The sequence below is a fragment of the Hermetia illucens genome, chromosome 1, assembly GCF_905115235.1.
Source record: "Hermetia illucens chromosome 1, iHerIll2.2.curated.20191125, whole genome shotgun sequence".
Lineage (NCBI taxonomy): Eukaryota > Metazoa > Arthropoda > Insecta > Diptera > Stratiomyidae > Hermetia > Hermetia illucens.
The window spans coordinates 109552543-109571378 of NC_051849.1; the positions used below are offsets into that span (position 1 = coordinate 109552543).

The 18836-nt window shown below is 39.6% G+C and overlaps 3 protein-coding genes across 3 annotated transcripts in view; 2 read left to right on the forward strand and 1 right to left on the reverse strand.

Moving 5' to 3' along the window:
* Positions 1–4235, forward strand: part of LOC119661138 (esterase B1-like) — a 61317-nt gene extending 57082 nt beyond the window's left edge. Inside the window, 6 exon segments of the mRNA XM_038070340.1 lie at positions 3030–3180; positions 3232–3419; positions 3421–3561; positions 3563–3794; positions 3864–4034; positions 4094–4235. Coding sequence (XP_037926268.1) covers positions 3030–3180; positions 3232–3419; positions 3421–3561; positions 3563–3794; positions 3864–3970 — 819 coding nt within the window. The 3' untranslated portion in view covers positions 3971–4034; positions 4094–4235.
* Positions 4094–4600, forward strand: LOC119658377 (esterase B1-like; the record flags this gene model as incomplete). Its single annotated transcript, XM_038065782.1, has 1 exon — positions 4094–4600. A coding segment is annotated over one exon (447 nt), but the record flags the coding sequence as incomplete, so codon positions are not given.
* Positions 4601–18089: 13489 nt separating this feature from the next.
* Positions 18090–18836, reverse strand: part of LOC119646980 (putative fatty acyl-CoA reductase CG5065) — a 49386-nt gene continuing 48639 nt past the window's right edge. Inside the window, exons 11-12 of the mRNA XM_038047690.1 lie at positions 18478–18603; positions 18090–18415 (exon numbers count right to left, since the gene is read on the reverse strand). Of these exons, the coding sequence (XP_037903618.1) occupies positions 18169–18415; positions 18478–18603 (373 nt within the window). The 3' untranslated portion in view covers positions 18090–18168. The remainder of the gene's footprint in view (positions 18416–18477; positions 18604–18836) is intronic.

Sequence of the window (18836 nt, forward strand, 5' to 3'; positions counted from 1 at the left end):
ACATTACTCATACTCTACCTCGGTAAAGGAACTGCAACTTAATCTGGCTCGCAGTCATCAACAGAGTTGTTACCTCCCTACTTTCATCGATTTGCATCTAGGTTTTGTAACGCCCTTTTGGAACTTGGCGACAACTCCATCCACACCAGAGATACATGCATTTTGATTTTGAATTGCTCTAACAAGAAAACCTTTCCTTCTGAGATATCGCAGGGAGTAGATGATTTCTTATTGAGCTATCAACCAAACGAGCCTAACTCAGTTTAGTTCGTTGTCGTAAAACTGAAAACTACTCCTCGAGCAGAGCGTCAATCGAAATAAGCGTTTTCGAACAAACTGCGCATGACAAACAGACAGACTGATAGAGCGGAAGTAAATCGATTTGAAGAAGGTTTGGTTTCCCACAAAAGAAGAAGTCGAAAACCAGAAGCTCGGCGTTTCAGGTATTCAATGTTTTGTGTATTTTTTATGTAAAAACATTTGCCCTATTTGAATTTAGTTTGCAATAACATTCTTAGATTGCAGTAAATTTTTCTAACGCCGGCAACTATGACTATTATAACCTTGTTAGTAATAACCTTAGTAGTATCATCTATAATATATTCTATATTACTACAACTTCATGATTCTAAGATTAACTTAAAGAGAGTTTTCATTCAATTTCCAAAAAAACAAAAGGAGAAACCGGAAACTGGACGCTTCAGGGATGAAAGGTTTTGTGTATTTCTTAGGTAAAGACCATTTGAGTTGGCATTTGCCCATTAGTACGTAGCACGTAATATATGCATATATTTTGTGGGAGTATCCACTTAAGCTAATTACTAAAAGTTATAGTAATATACTATTATTAACTTTATTTGAAAGGATATCGGTATAGAGGGGCACCATATAGTGGCAGCCTCTTGATTTTTTTCAGGAGGTTAGTTGGTTTCTGAGAATAGCGCCCCTTAAAGAGATGATCACTTTCGACCTTCCGCACGCCCCACCTTTCCAACAAATGTTAAACGGCTTCGGAAAGTACTTATCGGGATTTTTCATTTGATACTCCGCATGACTATATTTGCCGATAACCAATTTACAGCCCCCTTTTGTAAGTATGGGGACCCCTCCTTAAATTCGACGTAAAGGGATGTAACTCACTGTATGCGTGAGCCGTTCACAGTTCCACAGTTTCCATCAAATTTGGTGTTAGTCGCTATAACCGTCTCCGAGAAAAATGCGTGTGATAGACACACAGACAGTAATCCGATTTTAATAGGGTTTTGCTTTACACAAACCTTAAAAATGGTAATTTGTTTTTATCAACCTTATTTAGATATAGGTGTGGAGGGTATTTTAAGGCCTAGGCACCGTATATTGGCAGCTTCGTGATTTTGTTCAGATTTTTGGATTGGATAGTTTCTGATAATAAGTCCATGGAGAAAGTGATGACATTCCCCCTTTTGCGTCAAATGCTAGAACTGATCCCAGATTTGAAAAATACTAATTATGATATCCCAGATGATTTTAGTCGGTAAATCTCCCATTAAAACTGAGGTAAAAGAATGTTAGTCAGTGATTTCGCTCACTAACTTCCCATCAAAGTCGGAATCAATAGGAGTAACCCTTTTTGAGAAAGTATAAGTGATAGACAGATGGGCAGACAAATTGCAACACCGATTTTAATGATTATTTTATACAAAACCTCAAAAAGACCTTCGTCAATGCCATTTCGTAGATGTGCTCGTTCCATTGCTTTAGGCCAAAAGTTTCACGCTGATATTTTTAGGGTTTTGTTGTCTTTCTTTCTGTTGGTCTGCCCTGCCAGATGAAATTTTCTAAGAAACAGTTACACTTGTTGACACGAAATTCGGTAGAATGTTTTGAACTGTGAACCAGCATGCATGTGGGAGGGGAGGTCATAAATCGAAAAGGCGGTGCAACATTTTTTTTCCGAAAATAGCCGTGTGGATTATCAAATGAAAGGTCGCGATTAGTACTTTTTTTCGTAGTTGATATTAGTTTTGACACTGGTTGCAAAGGATAAGAGTGCGCGGGTCGGGAAGGAACTTATCACTTCAAGGATTCGTTCTGAGTAACTACCGAACTATCTAGGCTTCAAAATACCTTTCGTTACGATATCTGCTGACATAAAATTAATAAAACATATACTATTATATTATATTTTCAAAATTTACTGCAAACCCCTGTTAAGTTCATCCTAGACCCGTAAGGTGGAATAATATATGTATACTTTAATATGAAACAGCATACTGGAAAGTTCAGTGGAAATCATATTATTATTCACAAAGCTACAGTAGTCAACATTGTCTTTCTCACGTCAAATTACTATTGTCTAAGAGATGTCAGTACCACATCGAATTGAATATTGGGTATATTCAATGCAGCAGCACTACGAGCTATATATAAATGTAATCATCGTGTACCCCAAAATTCTTACATAAAAAATTAGCAAAACATTTCATACGTAACGCGCCAAACTTCCCGTCCCTCACTTCTTTTCACAGTGCACAGATGCAGAATGTGTCCATCATATTAAAATGGATAGACTGACGTATTAAACGTATATCCACTGCGAGCGTACTAAAAGAGCCCTCGTGTACTGAAGTATTTTTACATTAGAAATATACATTTCATATCTGTTGTGCTGAGCTTTCGGCTTAAGACTTCTTTGAATTTAGGTCCAACCTCCTGATCGTCCCTTTCGATTCCTTATTTAAATCCTTTTGGATTTTTCTGAAAACATTCAGTTTTGGATCTGCTTGTTAAATTTCGTTTGCTTCGTCACTTCCAAAATCCCTTCTTCTTTCGGCTTATCGGCTTCTTGCTTTCCCTTTGCTAGTTTACGTTTTCTTTCAGGGCGGATGTCGTATATTTCGTCAATGTGAGTGCATAGTTGTCTTCCAATGTGAACGAAGAAAAGCTTCACTATCAGATATCCGACAATTTTGTGCAAGTTTTATCGATTAGTGCACAAGGCCGAGCGTTGTGTATTTGTGAGTTATCATAATTTTTTTTTTCTTTTTCAGCCTGATCCTAGAAAACCACGCCCAGTTATGGTTTGGATTTACGGCGGAGGTTTTGTAAGTGGAACAACGTCGAAGAACTTCTATAGCCCCGACTATTTCATGTCAGAAAATGTGGTGTTGGTGTCGATCGCATATCGAGTTAGCATTCTTGGTAATAACGGATATTTCCTTTGCTTTGTGATTCGATGGTTTTGTCTTTCAGGTTTTCTTAGTTTAAAGGATCCCAGCCTTGGAATACCTGGTAATGCCGGCCTGAAAGATCAAATCATGGCGCTGAAGTGGGTACGCGACAATATCGCGAACTTTGGAGGTGACCCGAACAATGTAACTGTCTTTGGCGAGAGTGCAGGTGGCGCGTCGGTGCATTATTTAATGCTGAGTGATCAGGCGAAAAGGTCTTTTCCACAGAGCTATCATGATGTCCGGATCAGCCCTGACACCTTGGGCGCTGATGCCTCCAAACAATTGGGTGTATCGACTAGCACAGAGAATGGGCTTCAAAGGAGAGCTTACAGATAGACATGTTTTAGGACTTTTTCATGAAAGCAAAGAGTGGAGACTTAGTAAAACATGAATCGAAACTTTTGAATAAGGAGGAGATCCGTAATCTAATCTTATTTGCTTCTGGGCCGGTGATTGAACCTTATGTGAATGAGAATTGTGTTATACCAAAACACCCGAGACTCATGGCAAGAGACGCTTGGGGTAAAGATGTGCCTGTGATTATTGGCGGTAATTCATTTGAAGGACTTTTCTGTTTTCCAGGTGCTATTCTCCTTTTTATATTGTACCTGCGGATGGTTCTGTTTGGTTTATTGGTTTTATTCTTTTCAGACGTAAAAAAACATCCTTGGAAGTTGGAGACTTTCAAAAATGGTGAATATCTAGTACCTCTAGAGTTAAACTTAGACCGCGATAGTGCAAAAGTGCAAAGGAGTTAGGGCTTGAGACTTCTGAAGAGAACATTTTGCTAATCAAAAGCCAACACTATTCCCATATCTGAATGTAAAGTTCTACCAAAACATCCATAATACATACCATCTAAAGCTATTCATTAATTGCAGCTTTTGTCATACAAATATTTCTGGCATGGGCTGCATCGAACACTTCTTTCTCGTGCGAAATACGCGAAAGCGCCAACTTTTCTTTATAGGTTTGACTTCGATTCACCAACTTTCAACCACGCCCGCATTATCTGTTGTGGAAAAAGGAGGAGAGGTGTTTCACATGCAGACGACTTGTCATATTTATTTTATAATGCAATAGCGCATGACCTCCGCCCAGGTTCGGCTGAGTATAAAACTATAAAAAGTTTGGTTGGAATGTGGACCCAGTTCGCAGAAACTGGCGATCCCAATATAGAGAGTGTGACAACAAATGCCTGGCAACCGATTAGGAATGATGAGACGTTTAAATGTTTGAACATTTCATACAAAATCAGCTTCATTGATTTGCCCGAAAGTAAGAGTTTGGAAGTTTGGGATAGCCTCTATGAAGATGATTTAATTTAAAGATATTATAATATAATGAATGTAACTGACTTTGATACAATAAAAGGAAGAGAAAAAGAAGAGAAGAAGTTTAACTCAAATTAGGTACATATGCCATTTGCTGTGGAAATATTATATTTAATGTTTTAAGTTCTTTTGACGTGATAACGTCTTATAAATCAACTAACACCGGATGCACACATGTAAGTGTCACGTTCCGTCTGAGCCTGAGCGTGCTAGCGAGAGCGCGGAACAAGTGATAGAGAGGCACGATCGGCCCAAGCGTCGGAATTTATCTCTCTTCTCGCGTGACGCCAGAGCTAGCAGTTCGAATAGTTCTGCTACTGAAATGGTTCGGGTTTCCGGAAGAAACAACAGGTGCCAGTGCCACAATAAAATGTCGGCCTCACGTGCAAAGCAAGCCAGATACCCTGTCTCTCAACTGGGTGCCGATGTATAAGAAAGTGGTGAATATTACGTTGACAAAAGCTGTCAAATGCAAACGAAAACAATTTCCCTGGGTCCCTGCTTATGCTATTACCATTCACAAGTCACAAGGTGGGACGTTTAATGTCATTGTTTATAAGTATTCCCCGAAACAACCACAACAGTTGGTGTACTTGGCGAAGAGTTGGATAACGAATATGGACGGCTTGCACATCATTACCGGTAAAGATGCACCCTTCATCTTCAAACACAATCGAGATGGAAATGACTCCCAGACTACGCTAGATATTCATAATGCATACGTTCGACTTCGTGGACACGCACTTCAAACAATCACTAAGAAAGCAGCAAAATTCCGTGATGACGCTAGCAACGCTGGACAAACTATAGTGACAAACCTTAATTTTTAGAGTTTGTCTGCTCATTCCATGGATATTGAAACGGATGCAGTGATAGCTAGATACAAACGCAGTAAGTGGAGTAGCAAATTATCATCAACATCGACGGCTAAAGTTCTCCAAGTTAGATTGTCTGACACCACTCGTGTCATCAAAAACACAGGTGACGTGTGTTTGGCCGAAATTTGATGCTTCGCTGCTGGTACAACGTTTAAATTTGTACTTGGCGCCATGTACATTCATCCTGGAGCAAGTATCGAAAACAATGGTATGTTGCACTTGTTCCATATGTTCTCAACAACCAGTATGCGCCACCGTTCTTGATGGATATTGGTGCCAGTGTACCAATTCCTTCTTGCGCCGATTTCAACGCAAACGTGACAAATGATGATGCATTCCTCAAATACATGAAAGATACGTACAATCTCGAATGCGTATCAGACGTTAATAAGTCAACAACGCTGCGAGGAACAACCATCGATTTGACTTTTTCAAGACACATTACCTCTGCAACACTCCCCTTGATTTCGTACTTTTCCTATCATCGTCCTATCATAAATAAAACACATGTATATGAGTTGTAAATAAATTGTTAATAGCACATTGTTACTTGTAATTCTCTATTATGTAAGCAAAAAAATATTTGAATCAACAAGTGTAAATAAATGTTAATTTATTCGAAAAAATGAAATTTTCAATTTGTATATACAAATTGTATTATATAAAATAATAATAATTCAGTGATCATAATTCAATTTAATTCATAAAAGTATGCAATAATTTTTTTTATAGCTCGTATACTCGTGTTTTCTACTAAGGTTGTGAATAGAACTGTGCTCTGGAATAGTGGAATATGGAATAGTGGAAGGGTCTTCAATTAGAGCTTTTGATTTAAAAGGAAATACCTTTATACTAGCTTATATTTAGCTATATCTTTTTTTATTTCAATGAGTGGCTATTATAATTTTTCGTCTACCCCGCCTTCTTCGTATATTACTTTTTATTAAGGTTCTGTGTAAAATAAAACCTTATTAAAAACGGTTTACTGTCTGTCACACGCATTTTACACGGCAATGGTTATAGTGAACGCTCATTCATACAGTGAGTTATATATCATTACGTAGAATTTAAGGGAGGGGGGGGGGGGGGATACATGCAAATGAGAGGTCTCGGTTAGTACTTTCCGAAGTTTTGACATTTGTTGGGAAGATGGAAGCGCGGGGTTCGAAAGTTATCATTTCTTCGATGGACTCATTCCCAGAAACTACCTAACCGAGAGATCAGAAAAAATAAAGAGGCTGCCACTATATGATGCATAGGCTCCGAAATAACCTCCATACCGATATTTGTTCAAATAAATTTAATAATAGTATATTATTATAATTCCTAGTAATTGACAGTAACACCCCCATTAAGTTTATCCTAGAAGCATCCTACTAAGTTTGGAGGAAATCACAATACTATTAACAAAATTATAATAGGCCAAAGTTGTCGCTTCTGTGGAGATTCAGGACTTTGAATGTCAGCATCATGCGAAAGTGAATATTCGCACATAATATATGCATATAATACGTGCTAGGTTCTAATGGGACAAATGTCGTCACAAATGTTTTTACAAAAGAAATAAACAAAACCCTTTCATGCCTGGAACTCCCGGTTTGCCGACTTGTTATTTTTAAGTAACCTACCAATTACAGAAACTGTGGCGCACTTCAAGCGCAGCAAGGATCAAAATTACTTACCTAATTCTAACTTAACCTGCATACATAACACATAAATATTTAATCCTAATTTATTGTACTTTTTACAATAAACATAGTGTTTGCGCTTTAGTCTTTATATACCCCTACCAGACAACGAGTATCGAAAAGAGAAAAGAGTGCTCAGTGTTTGACAGGGTCTAAGGAATGGGAGGATGTTTTTCCCTGTCGATATATTCGTCTAATATTGGGGTTTGGATGATTTTCGTTTTTTTCGAAAACCCTTTCAGTAAGGTTTCAGAACGTGTTCTCGAAAAAGTATAACTTTAGTTCGTTGGTATACCTCGGCACATCGCCCGCATTTGTATGTTTTCCAAATGTAAGACACGCCGGTGCAATGTCTTAAAGTTCGACATTCGAATACCATGCACCTTTCCACGGCTTTCGTTGAGCATATAGGGGCTCCGTAACATGGAATTCGTCGTATGATGGATTTGCAGAGAATCGGTTTAGTTTTGGTGTCAAGACCAACTTTTTTTCGAAGAAGATAGTAAATGTTATTCAGTTCACCGTGCGCCTTATTGATAGCAAGCTCAAGAAGGGGATTGTAGTTTGGGAATTCATTTAGTTTAACTTCTAAATATTTGATCGATTTGATCTGCTCACTATAGGGTTCAAGCTGTTGTCTTCCTTGTGTTTGGACCTAGAGGCAAAGAATCTAGATTTGATAGCCCAGCTATGGTAGTATTTGCAGGGATCTACCAACTATTTCTCGGTGATTTCAAGTGCCATCTTGGGATTGAGGTTCCAAGGGAACATTAACGTGTCGTCGGCAAATTGGATCAGGCCATTGCCGATGTCAGCTGTGAAAATGTTATATAGAGTTGAACTGGAAACGGATTCTTGCGGTATACTCGAACCGAAATTTCATTTTCCACGCTGACAAAGAAGTGCCAACGTTCAACGAAATTTATCCAAGTCTAACCATCCAGATGGGAAACTCGTTTTCTCTTAATTTATAGATAAGTCAGTTTACCCATACAGAATCGAAAGCCTTCTCTAAGTGTAATGCACATGGTACTTCTAGTTTATTGCTGATGTTAAGTCGGCTCCCCACGGTGTCTTGGAGATAGTTAAGAGCGTGGTGTGTTTCATCTTTAAACCGGAATCTAAGCTGGTGGTTAGGGACAATATTTTTTAAGTCACAGTGCTGGACCGACCCAAATGTCCCTGCTCCAAAGTTTGTTAGAAGGAAAATAGGTCTAAAGTTTTCCAGTTCCCGAGAACTACCTTTCTTGCTAATGGCAATTATTTTGGCTACTTTCCAGGTGGAAGGAAACAAAGCCACAGGAAGAAGGCTGATTGAAACTGATGACGATGTTAGGAATTAGGCCCAACTGACTTTTTACCATTTAGTATTTTGGTGAGTTGTTATAAATTCAAAAAAATCGGTAGTCGTTTTGTTTAGTTGAAAAATTCGGTGGGAAGAAGGTGGTGAGCCTTTGGGAGTTACGGAAATGAAATCATTGACTGTTTATTTAACAATCGAAGTTGAAGCCAGGTCGTTTCGAGGAAGAGGTGAAGAATCCTGTAATGACTTTGACTTTTCCTGCATTACTGCAAATGGACTCCCTATTTTTTGTGTAAACGATGTTCGGGAAATTCACAAGCAACCTATTTAGGTGTTGAAACATTTTGGCCAAGATTTAACATCTACTAGTTGCGGGTGAATTTTCCTACCATTATTCGGATTATTAAACTTAGACACTTAAACTTAGGAGCCAACCTGCATCTACTTTACTTCCGTTTTTTATTTCCGTTTTTTATGGAAATTACGTATAAGATTTCTGCACAAAAGTATGTGTTGTATTGAAAATCTTTAACTTTGATAAGCATAGCATTATTGCGGGTTGCAATATTAACGGTATCAGTGGCCAAAATAATAGTTTCATCAATGTCTTTTTCCGATAAACTAGTGGTGGTAATTTTTTTTTTTTAAATTTAGCTTCGGTGCTAATCCCGATTTAAATTTGTCCCAGTTAGTATGGGCGAAAATTTTTATTGTCGTTGTCGTTGATCGTTTTTGCAACTGTTAAGGTGAGGGCTCTTTAAGTTTAACTGCCAAGCGGTCGGACATGCCTGGTAGGGTCTTGCATTACTTCATCTGAAAATTTCGGGAGACAGCTGGAAGTGGTTAATAATGGATTGAAGTGGGCATGTAAGGGTCTTGGATCGATTTGAGCAAGGTTTACCCATTGTGATTAACGGTCTTATCGCCCCCGGAATTGTGACTTTAGTTGTCACCACCGAAGATGTGGTATTTAGATTTTAACTGAAAATTTCCCACAACCACCCAAAGTCATGGCCCAGTTACTCAGTTAGGGATCTACTTTTGATATAGACGGAAACTAGCAAAATCCGTCTATTATTAGTGGTTTTAACTATTGCCACCGCAGCGGAACAGATGAACGGGTTCTCAATAACAACTTTCCGAAAATCATAAGTTTTCTTAACTAAAAGAGCAAAGCCGGTATTGGAGTCATTTTGAATTTGTGTTTATGAAACAAAACTTTATTAAAATCATTCAACGTCTGCCTGTTTGTTTATCTAACTGTCTCTCAGCGAGATTTACTCTGAAACGGCTGGAGCAATCATCACGAAATTGGGTGAGAATATGTCGCCTGTGAACCGCGGTGTACGTATACCAAGGGGCATCATTTTGTGTTGGGCTTAAGGAAGGCTCCCCATATATACGAAAGGGAGGAATATGGTCATGTAAGGTATCAAACCAAAGGGCTGAAACATAGGGGTGTGGAGACTCAAGATGTGTGATCCAATAAGTAAAACAACAAGCCTCGTTCTCAGAACCTATCCAACCGACAAATCTGAAAAAATCACAGTATAACATCGATACGAAATCTAGGCTTCAAAATACATCTCGATATCTTTTCAAACAAAGTTAATAATGGCATATAACTTTATTTTAGAAGTTTACCCGAAGCTCCCCTTAAGTTCATTCCAAATTTGGTATTTCATACCAAATTTGGCATCAGTATAACTGACAGTGACAGACAAACAGGGAACTAACTAACTAAAACTAGTCCTGGCGCTTTGGAGCAATAATTCATATCTTTTTTGCGGGTAGTGTTCCATCCATGTGGATATATATCTACATTGGTACCAGCGGTATTCGACTTTTGTACTTATGCTTTGGTGCATGCAGTAAAGTGGAAAGATTCAGATGCGCGCTACCAATTTAGATAGGCTTGTGCGTATATGTATATGTAGATAACAGTCTGCGTTAGTTGACAATGTTTAGGATGGACATAATATTTATGTCTTCAGTATTTACATATATTTGAAAGTTTGGAAACGCATAATATTAATAGAAAAGAAAAACGTACATAAGAAGTTCTTCACATAAGATTATCATAGAACCTTTATACCTGAAGCGTTCAGCTTCCGGTATTCCGAGTGCCAGCTCTCTCCTCATGGTTGACTATGGTCAACCCGTTTAGTCACTTTGACACCCTAATTCTAGCATTTTATTTCGATACTTGTTTTTTCAAAACAAGTCTAAAATCTTATTTCCCACCGTATAAGCATATTGTATCGAGATGTTAAGCTTTTTGATGAATTTCTCAAAAACTAAAATATTAGCGATTTGGAAGTCCTAGCAGCTGAAGGGGATGGTAAAGATCCCAACGCTATCAAGCACGGAGGAAACCATTTGAGCAACTCATTGCTTACAGAACCATAGGTCGCCAGGAGCCGTCAGAATTACAGGCGAACTGATTAAATATGAAGGCGACTGACTACACTACACATCCATTATGATGAGTTATGCTCTTGCGAGGGGATAGCCCTTTTTCACTTGGCCCCTAAAAAAGTTATATCTGCGATGCTTAGGTGAGTGCCGACATCAACACCCTCTTTTTCTTCAGCCTTTGTCCCGTTCACAAGTGGGGTCGGCTCGTCGTGATCGGTTGCGCCATTATATTTTATCAAAGGCCTGACCTGGATGTAGTCGTGAGGCCTTCAAATTGGCATCCATCGCATCAAGCCAACGTTGCTTCAGTTGTCTTTTTGGTCGCTTACCATCGACTGCGATATTAAGATCAATCTTGGCAAGTGAATTCTCTTTAGCGCGAATTACTGACCATCCCATGGAAAACGCCTCTCTCTCAATTTTTCCACGATGTGATCATGAAAGCTTTTAAAAACTAATTACAATTAGTTGCCGGCGACGAATTTGCAGCCTCACCATCGACAACAAGTTACTAATTTACAAATAAATTCCAAACTCGACATGCGTGTGCGGCTTTCAAACTTGGGATTGTGCTAAGGAAATTAATTTGAAAGCTGTTCACACTTTCCAAAATAAAGTGGTAAGGAGCAAAGTAGACCCTCCCGGCAAATACAATACAAAGATTTGTACTTAAAGCTAATATTAGTATCAATAATAGTTTTTCTCCCATTTAATGCGTTAAATTCTTAAAGCTTCCGTATTTAAGTCCACAATTTGAACTGTCATTTGCAAGCTATTACAGTGAGGCAGTTTTTATCAAAGTTGTAGGTTTGTAATTTTAAAGTACCGTTTCAACAATAATAATAATCATTGGTGCATTGGATCACGGCCTTTAAAGTGTGTTAGAGCACTTCATCCAAAACCGTAATGGTACACTTTAGGAGGCAATGTGGTCAGCATTGCGCTCGCCCGAGATTATTAGCCTGATTTGACTCAGGCACTCATTCACAGCTGAGTTGACTGGTATCCGACATCCAGTCACGATAACAAATCCCTCTACCACCAGTGAGATTTGAACCGCGACCTTCCGCTACTAAACCCCAGTGCTCTAACCACTGGAGCTATCTGGAGTCATTGGACCAAGGGAAGCACAGTTTGAACAAATGGATAAGCATATTTCCTACTTCAAACTCGGAAGATACTCGGGATATACATTGGATGAGCTGGCCAGGAAAAGAGCAGTGCCGACGCTATACGGGCCAGAGTCGCTCTGTGGAATCGGAAATGAATTCATGGCCACGACATCGAAAGAGGAAGAGGAACGACTGAGGGAACTTTAGCGGGCGAACTTGTGGGGAACGGAGCACTTCAGGGTGCTCATGGGGTACGAATTCAAGCGCACGAAATATTGTTTAGACCTCACTAAGAAGAGCCTACGGATTATGATGGGCATATCCACTGGGCATTGCAGGCTAAACTATCAGCTGGAGAAGGTAGAAATATCGACGGACACTGTCTGTAGATTCTATGTGGAGAGTGATAAAAACTCCACACATGTTCTGGGACAGTGTCTGGCACTTGTGCAAAGTAGGTTGAGGCATCTGAGAGAATACCAAATTCCAGATGCTGGGTTAAAGCATTTGGAAGTAGGGAACATAATAATATTTCTGTCGGTTATAGGTTTTAATATTACTATTACTATTTAAAGTTTAATATTATTATTACTATAATTTATAGGTATATTATAACCCGTAAAGAGTCAAAATAGGACGCAGTGCGACATCCCTTGACGATATTACTATGACTAGTGCCTCTTCATTCCTCCTTCCTTAGAAGCCGTTTATGGCTTCTCGTTGAAGCGGCAACGCTGGCGTGAGGGAAAGGTGGGGGCGCAACACCGCAACAACTTCAACCTGGACCGAAATCTTATTCGTATTCATGTCTGCTAACACTAGGATTTCCTGAATACCAAAGCACACCGCCGCTAAAGAAAGAGAAGTAATCTTCAGGGTTAGGGCGCTTAGGCTGACTGTCCAGAGCATGGTAAATTTCCTGGATTCTCTCACAAGTTGAAGAGGAGTGTGCGCATCTTCCAGAAACAAACCTTTATCCAGTTTCGATAACCAAAAGACGTATTCAGGAATTGTTATTCAAAAATTTGACAAAATAAAAAGAAAAATATTTTTTTATAATATTATATAAAATTTATTAATCATACAAGGATGTATATGAACGTTAATACAAAATGAATAAGAAAGAAGAAGTACCAAAAGTGAGTGAATACACATACATATGTATGAGTTTGTATGGTTATTGTAATTTCTGAAAAAATCTGTTATTTTTAAGGTTTTGTTTTAAACAAAGCTTTCTCTTTTATTAATGACCCGAAGTTTAAAAATGTCCTTTTCGAATTTTAAATAGCCACTTACGCGTATATTTAGAAACTTGTTTCTTAAAATATTCCCGATTTGCGTCTTACTGACGTTAAATTTCGAAGTGAGAGCCCAAACACTCAGCTTTTCCCGTGCACTCACTTTAAGGGGGGAAAGAATTCAATCAAACATGAACATTGTATTAGTCATATTCAACAACTTTTGAGATTTCTTTTTGAAAAGTTTAAGTGCGAAAAATGCGTTTGAAAAAAGAATTGTTTGAAAAATCCCCTTTCGGATATGAAGACATTTATCACTCTTAATTACGAACAAAATACAGTTACAACAAATCCACACGCACTCGTACAAGGGACTGACGCCAAGTATGTATAGATAGTGTATCTACGTAACGCTAAGGATATAAAGCGACTACCTTCTAGGCGGTAAAATCCTTATTAGAATCGAGTTGATGTCTTTTTTTTTATGTGCTGGAAGGTGGAAAGGCTTCTATCGCTGGCTCTCATTCGGTTATGTGAGATTTTTGCTCACTAAAATCACCTCTGCCATTTCAATATTCGCGGGGCAGGGTCAATTACAAACTGCGCCTCGTGCCGTTATTTGCTACTTTCCGCGAAGCTCCCCTTTCCTCCGCCCTTCAAGATGTTTCGGAGGCTAGCATGTGGTCCACGATATTTTCGGGTGTCAACCGGGCTCGGCGTCAATTTCCGCCTCTGCTTTGTGTGCGGCGAATCGCGGGCAGTATCACGCATGTCAAGCAATACAGGAAGTCGTTTCGCTCCAAGCGATAAAGGTATGCACGGTACCTTATCTACCTGCTTAGGAACTGAGTTAGGTTGTAACTAACCTCACTGTACCTTCGACTGATCCATTTTGAGACCCCTGGAATAATCCTGTGTATCCAGCGTCCTTAAGGTGAATCATCCAATCTTTTTTGCCATTCCAAAATAAATTCACTCCGTGCTAACTGCCGACGATAGGTATCATCATCATTATCAACGGCGCAACAACCGGTATCTGGTCTAGGCCTGCCTTAATAAGAACTCCAGACATCCCGGTTTTGCGCCGAGGTCCACCAATTAGATATCCCTAAAAACTGTCTGGCGTCCTGACCCACGCCATCGCTCCATCTTAGGCACGGTCTGCCTCGTCTTCTTTTTTTACCATAGATATTGCCCTTATAGACTTTCCGGGTGGGATCATCCTGATCCATACGGATTAAGTGACCCGCCCACCGTAACCTATTGAGCCGGATTTTATCCACAACCGGGCGGTCATGGTATCGCTCATAGATTCTCCGCGTGCCCGCGTCCTTTGAGGATGGACCATCACTCGGTATGCGGCATTCTTCCGTTCCGTTGCTAGCTTACATTCACCGTCAAACCAGCCGTTCCGACTCTTTTTGCGGCTGGGGCCAAGTATATTTGTGGCCGTATTTATCATAACATTTTTCAGGTGATTGTGAAGATCATTTGTTGATGCTTCATCTTCCGAATCTCTGTTGACTGCGGTTATTGCGGCATCCATTTTTCTCGTATAGGTGTTGCGGAGGGATGTGTTGTGGATGACTTCAGTGTTATCGCGGTTATCGAGGTTATCGCAACTCGAAGCACCATGCCAACGAGTGGTCCGAGTCTATATTGGCCCAACTATATATTCGGACATTCATCAATGCTGAGAGGTGGTGGCGTTCCATCAACACGTGGTCAATTTGGCTGAAAGTGATCCCAGTCCGGAGACGCCCACGTACGTTTGTGGACCAATTTCCGGGCAAACCAGGTACTTCTAACAACCGTTTCGCACTGCTAATTAATAATCCGTAGGCTGTTATCATTTGTATTTTGATGTAAGCTGTGGGAGACAACATATCGCCTGAATACGGGCTCCGTTTCTACTTGGCTGTTAAAATCTCCAAATATGATTTTGATATCATATCTAGGACAGGCTTCGAGGGTTCGTTCTGCTGTCTCGTAGAAGGAATCCTTCTCCGACTATGTAGTCTCCTCTGTAGGGGCGTGAACGTTAATGAGGCTTATACTTCTAAACTTGCCTCGCAAGCGCATAGTGCATAGCCTTTCGCTTATATTTTCGAAGCCATTAGCAGCAGATTTCGTTTTTTGGCTGATTAAGGAACCTATTCCAAGCACATGGTTTACTGGATGGCCACTATAATATATGATGTAGCGACTCTTCTCCAGGAAACCAACGCATCTCCTCTAACGCTGTTACATCAGCTCTAAATTCCGACAGGGTATCGGCTAGCTGCTTGACAGCCCCATCTCTAAACAGGGTGTGCACGTTCCATGAGAAAATGCCCAAATCGTTATTGCTTTGTCGTTGCGGGGTTCGTCGTTGTCTTATTCGCCTAGTCCGAGGCTCCTGTTGTGGCTACGTAGCTTCTATTTTTAGTGTATGGTTGTCAGCCCTACCCAACTCCCAACCTGGAGGACCAGTTGGTACCATTTGTTCCGTTTTTAGGCGCGGGAGACTCGTCCTTCTCCGTTTGCAGCTTTTCGTTAAGAAAGAGCTCCCAGCGGTCATCACGTGGAGGTGGAGATAGGGTTTGGTAGTAGAGCTGTTGATGTTGGTTTAGTAGGCATACAGACATATCAAAGACATAAATATTGTCATCATTATCACCGGCGTAACAACCGGTATCCGGTCTTGGCCTGCTTTAGTAAGGAACTCCAGATACCCCGTTTTTGGTACGAGGTCCACTAATTTGATATCCCTAAAAGCTGTCTGGCCTCCTGGCTTGCTCCATCGCTCCATCCCAGGCAGGGTTTGGCTCGTTTTCTCTTTCTACCACAAATTCTGCCCTCAACGATTTTCCGGGGAGGATTGTCCACATCCAAATGGAATAAGTGACCCGCCCACCGGAACCTGTTGAGCCAGATTTTATGCGCAACCAGACGGTCGTATTATCGGTCATAGATTTCGTCATTATGTAGGCCATGGAATCGTCCATCCTCATGTAGGGGCCAAAAAATCTTCGCAAGATTTTTCTTTCGAACGCTGCTAAGAGTTCGCAATTTTTCTTGCTAAGAACCCAAGTCTCCAAGGAATACATAAGAAATGGCAAGATCATACAGTACAGTAAGAGCTTTGATCCTGTGGTGAGAGAGAAACAGTTTTCGTAAGCTGAAATAATCTTTGTTGGCAGCCAAGTATTGTGCTTATCTTAAATAAACATCCATCCAAATTGATCTAAGGCATCTTCAACCATTACCACTTTACTCCGTACACTCTGTGCGTATATTATCGCCTATGTGTCCGGATGGCTGAAGTGGTTAGAGCACTGGGCTGTCATAGCGGAAGGTCGCAGTTAAAATCTCACTGGTGGCTGAGGGGTTTGTTATCGTGACTGGATACAAGTCGATTCAGCTGTGAATGAGGATTTGAGTCAAATCAGGGTAATAATCTCGGGCGAGTACAATGCTGACCAGCACGCAACATGGCGCCACTTGTTATATGTGAAGCGATTCGCAGATCACACCTTCTCACCAAATTTCGTGACAATCGGTTCAGCAATTTTCTAGTAAATCGGCTCTGAGAGATAGACAGAGAGATATTGAAGCGATTTAATAATGTTTTGTTTTACACAAAATCTTAATAAGCATATGCTTCACTAAGCCATAATAAACATCGGCAATAAGTGATTGCTTATCCTCTACCGTCAACCAAATGCTCAGGCTTATGATATTCATAATTATTTATTCTGTTTCTATTTACACAATGTAGAGCAATGCAAAAGAATAGGCATATTCCTTTAGCGAGAAATACTAGTAATGACCTTAGGTTGTCCGACTTTTTTAAGGTTTTGTTTGCAAAACTGTCTGTCTGTCACAAGCGCTTTTCTCAGAAACGGCTATCCGATTGACACAAAATCTGGTGAGAAGGTGAGAACTGTGAACGCCCAGGCATGTAGTAAGAAAGATGAAATTAAGGGGGAGGGGGCGGGATCCTCATATATACAGAATGGGTATATACAATATTTTTTCACCAAATATAGTCATGTTGGATATCAAATGAAAGGTCTTGATTTGTACTTTTCGACGTCGGACTTAGTTTTGACGAAAGTGACTGATTTCTTTACGGGCCCATTTTCAGAAACTATCTGATTGAAAAATCTGAAAAAAATCATGAAGGTGCCTCTATACGGCGTCCAGGCCTGAACATAGTTTCCATATCGACATCTTCCCAAATTAAGTTAATAACAGTATATTGTATATTTTGGGGGAAATTGAGTAAAAGCCCCTCCTTAAGTTTTGTCCTAGAGTTATAAAAATTTGTAGTAATATAGATTCCAGTATGAAGCATATTTCATCGTAATATCACTTTTTTGAAAATGGGATGTGCTATCTTATTTTCGCGCATCTCTACTTCCAAACGATTATATAGAAGGCAGGAATTACTATAAATAATAAGACATTAAAATATCACTCTGTCAATTTCCTCTCAGCTGTTTATAACTTGCCGCATGGTTGCATGGCTACGCACTTAAAGCCTGTAAGTTACAGGAAGGTTGTTGATTTTCATAGAAACTGGGTGTGCAAAGCGCATCTGCGGAATTGTTTCGGCCTTAAATTGGAAGGTTAGTTTTCGGCTTGCTTTTATTTTGGAGATTCACCTCCTATGAATAGACTTTTGCTCTCCAGATAAACTATTTATTAGCTCTGCGAATAATTTTTTTTCAGGGCGAATTTTACATTTTCCGAGCGAACAAAAATGTACGAATCAATTGAAATTAAGTTAAAAATGCATGTCTTGAGGTAAAACGTTTATTAAAATTAAAAGAAATAATATTTTAAGCTACGGATGGAAGAAATTACTTTATTCTATTGCAGATACCAGCGTCTCCGTGGTTCCTTGATGAAAAGAGACCCAGACTTTCTTGAGATTTAATAATGCAACTTTCACCCCTATTGTTTTCAGGACGCACAAAAATAGTAAATATTAGAAACTATTATTTTTGCAAGTAGGGACCAATGTAATTCCAAACACCGAGAGTTCTAAAAACGGATCGTATCAAACATACGCCAACTATGATTCGAAGAACTTTGTCAATGTAGTAGATTGTCCAGAACTTTCTGCGAGCATATTCAATGTTATCGTCTGACTCCTTCAGCAAAAATTTTCGGGCTCCCACCAACGCCTTATAGAAATAATCCTTGATGTCAAGATCTTTAAGGTATAAGAAGGAAAACTCTCGTCTGGATAAATTTAAAAGAATATTACAATTTCTGAGTTATTTCTAATGCGACTTGATACTCACACATCCGCAGACGGAACTTTTGCATCGAGTTCAACAAATTTATTATTTATAAATTCCCAATGTGTTGACGCAAAGTAATGAAGGGCCAGATTCGCTTCATAGATGCGGCGATGTATCTTCAGGAGACTGAAAATATACTTAAATAATTATTTTCTGAAATCATCACTTTCCCTTAATAGATATTATATGCATGGAAGAGTATATTTAATTATAGAATGATTGATGAACCAAAATAATAAGAGGTTAAACGATAGGAAAGCAACTTTTACTAAGGTTCGATAAAGTTACTGACAAATTCCATCCCACCTTCCGCAAGAAATAAAGGTGTTATCGACGTCGTCCACAACCCTCTTAATAAT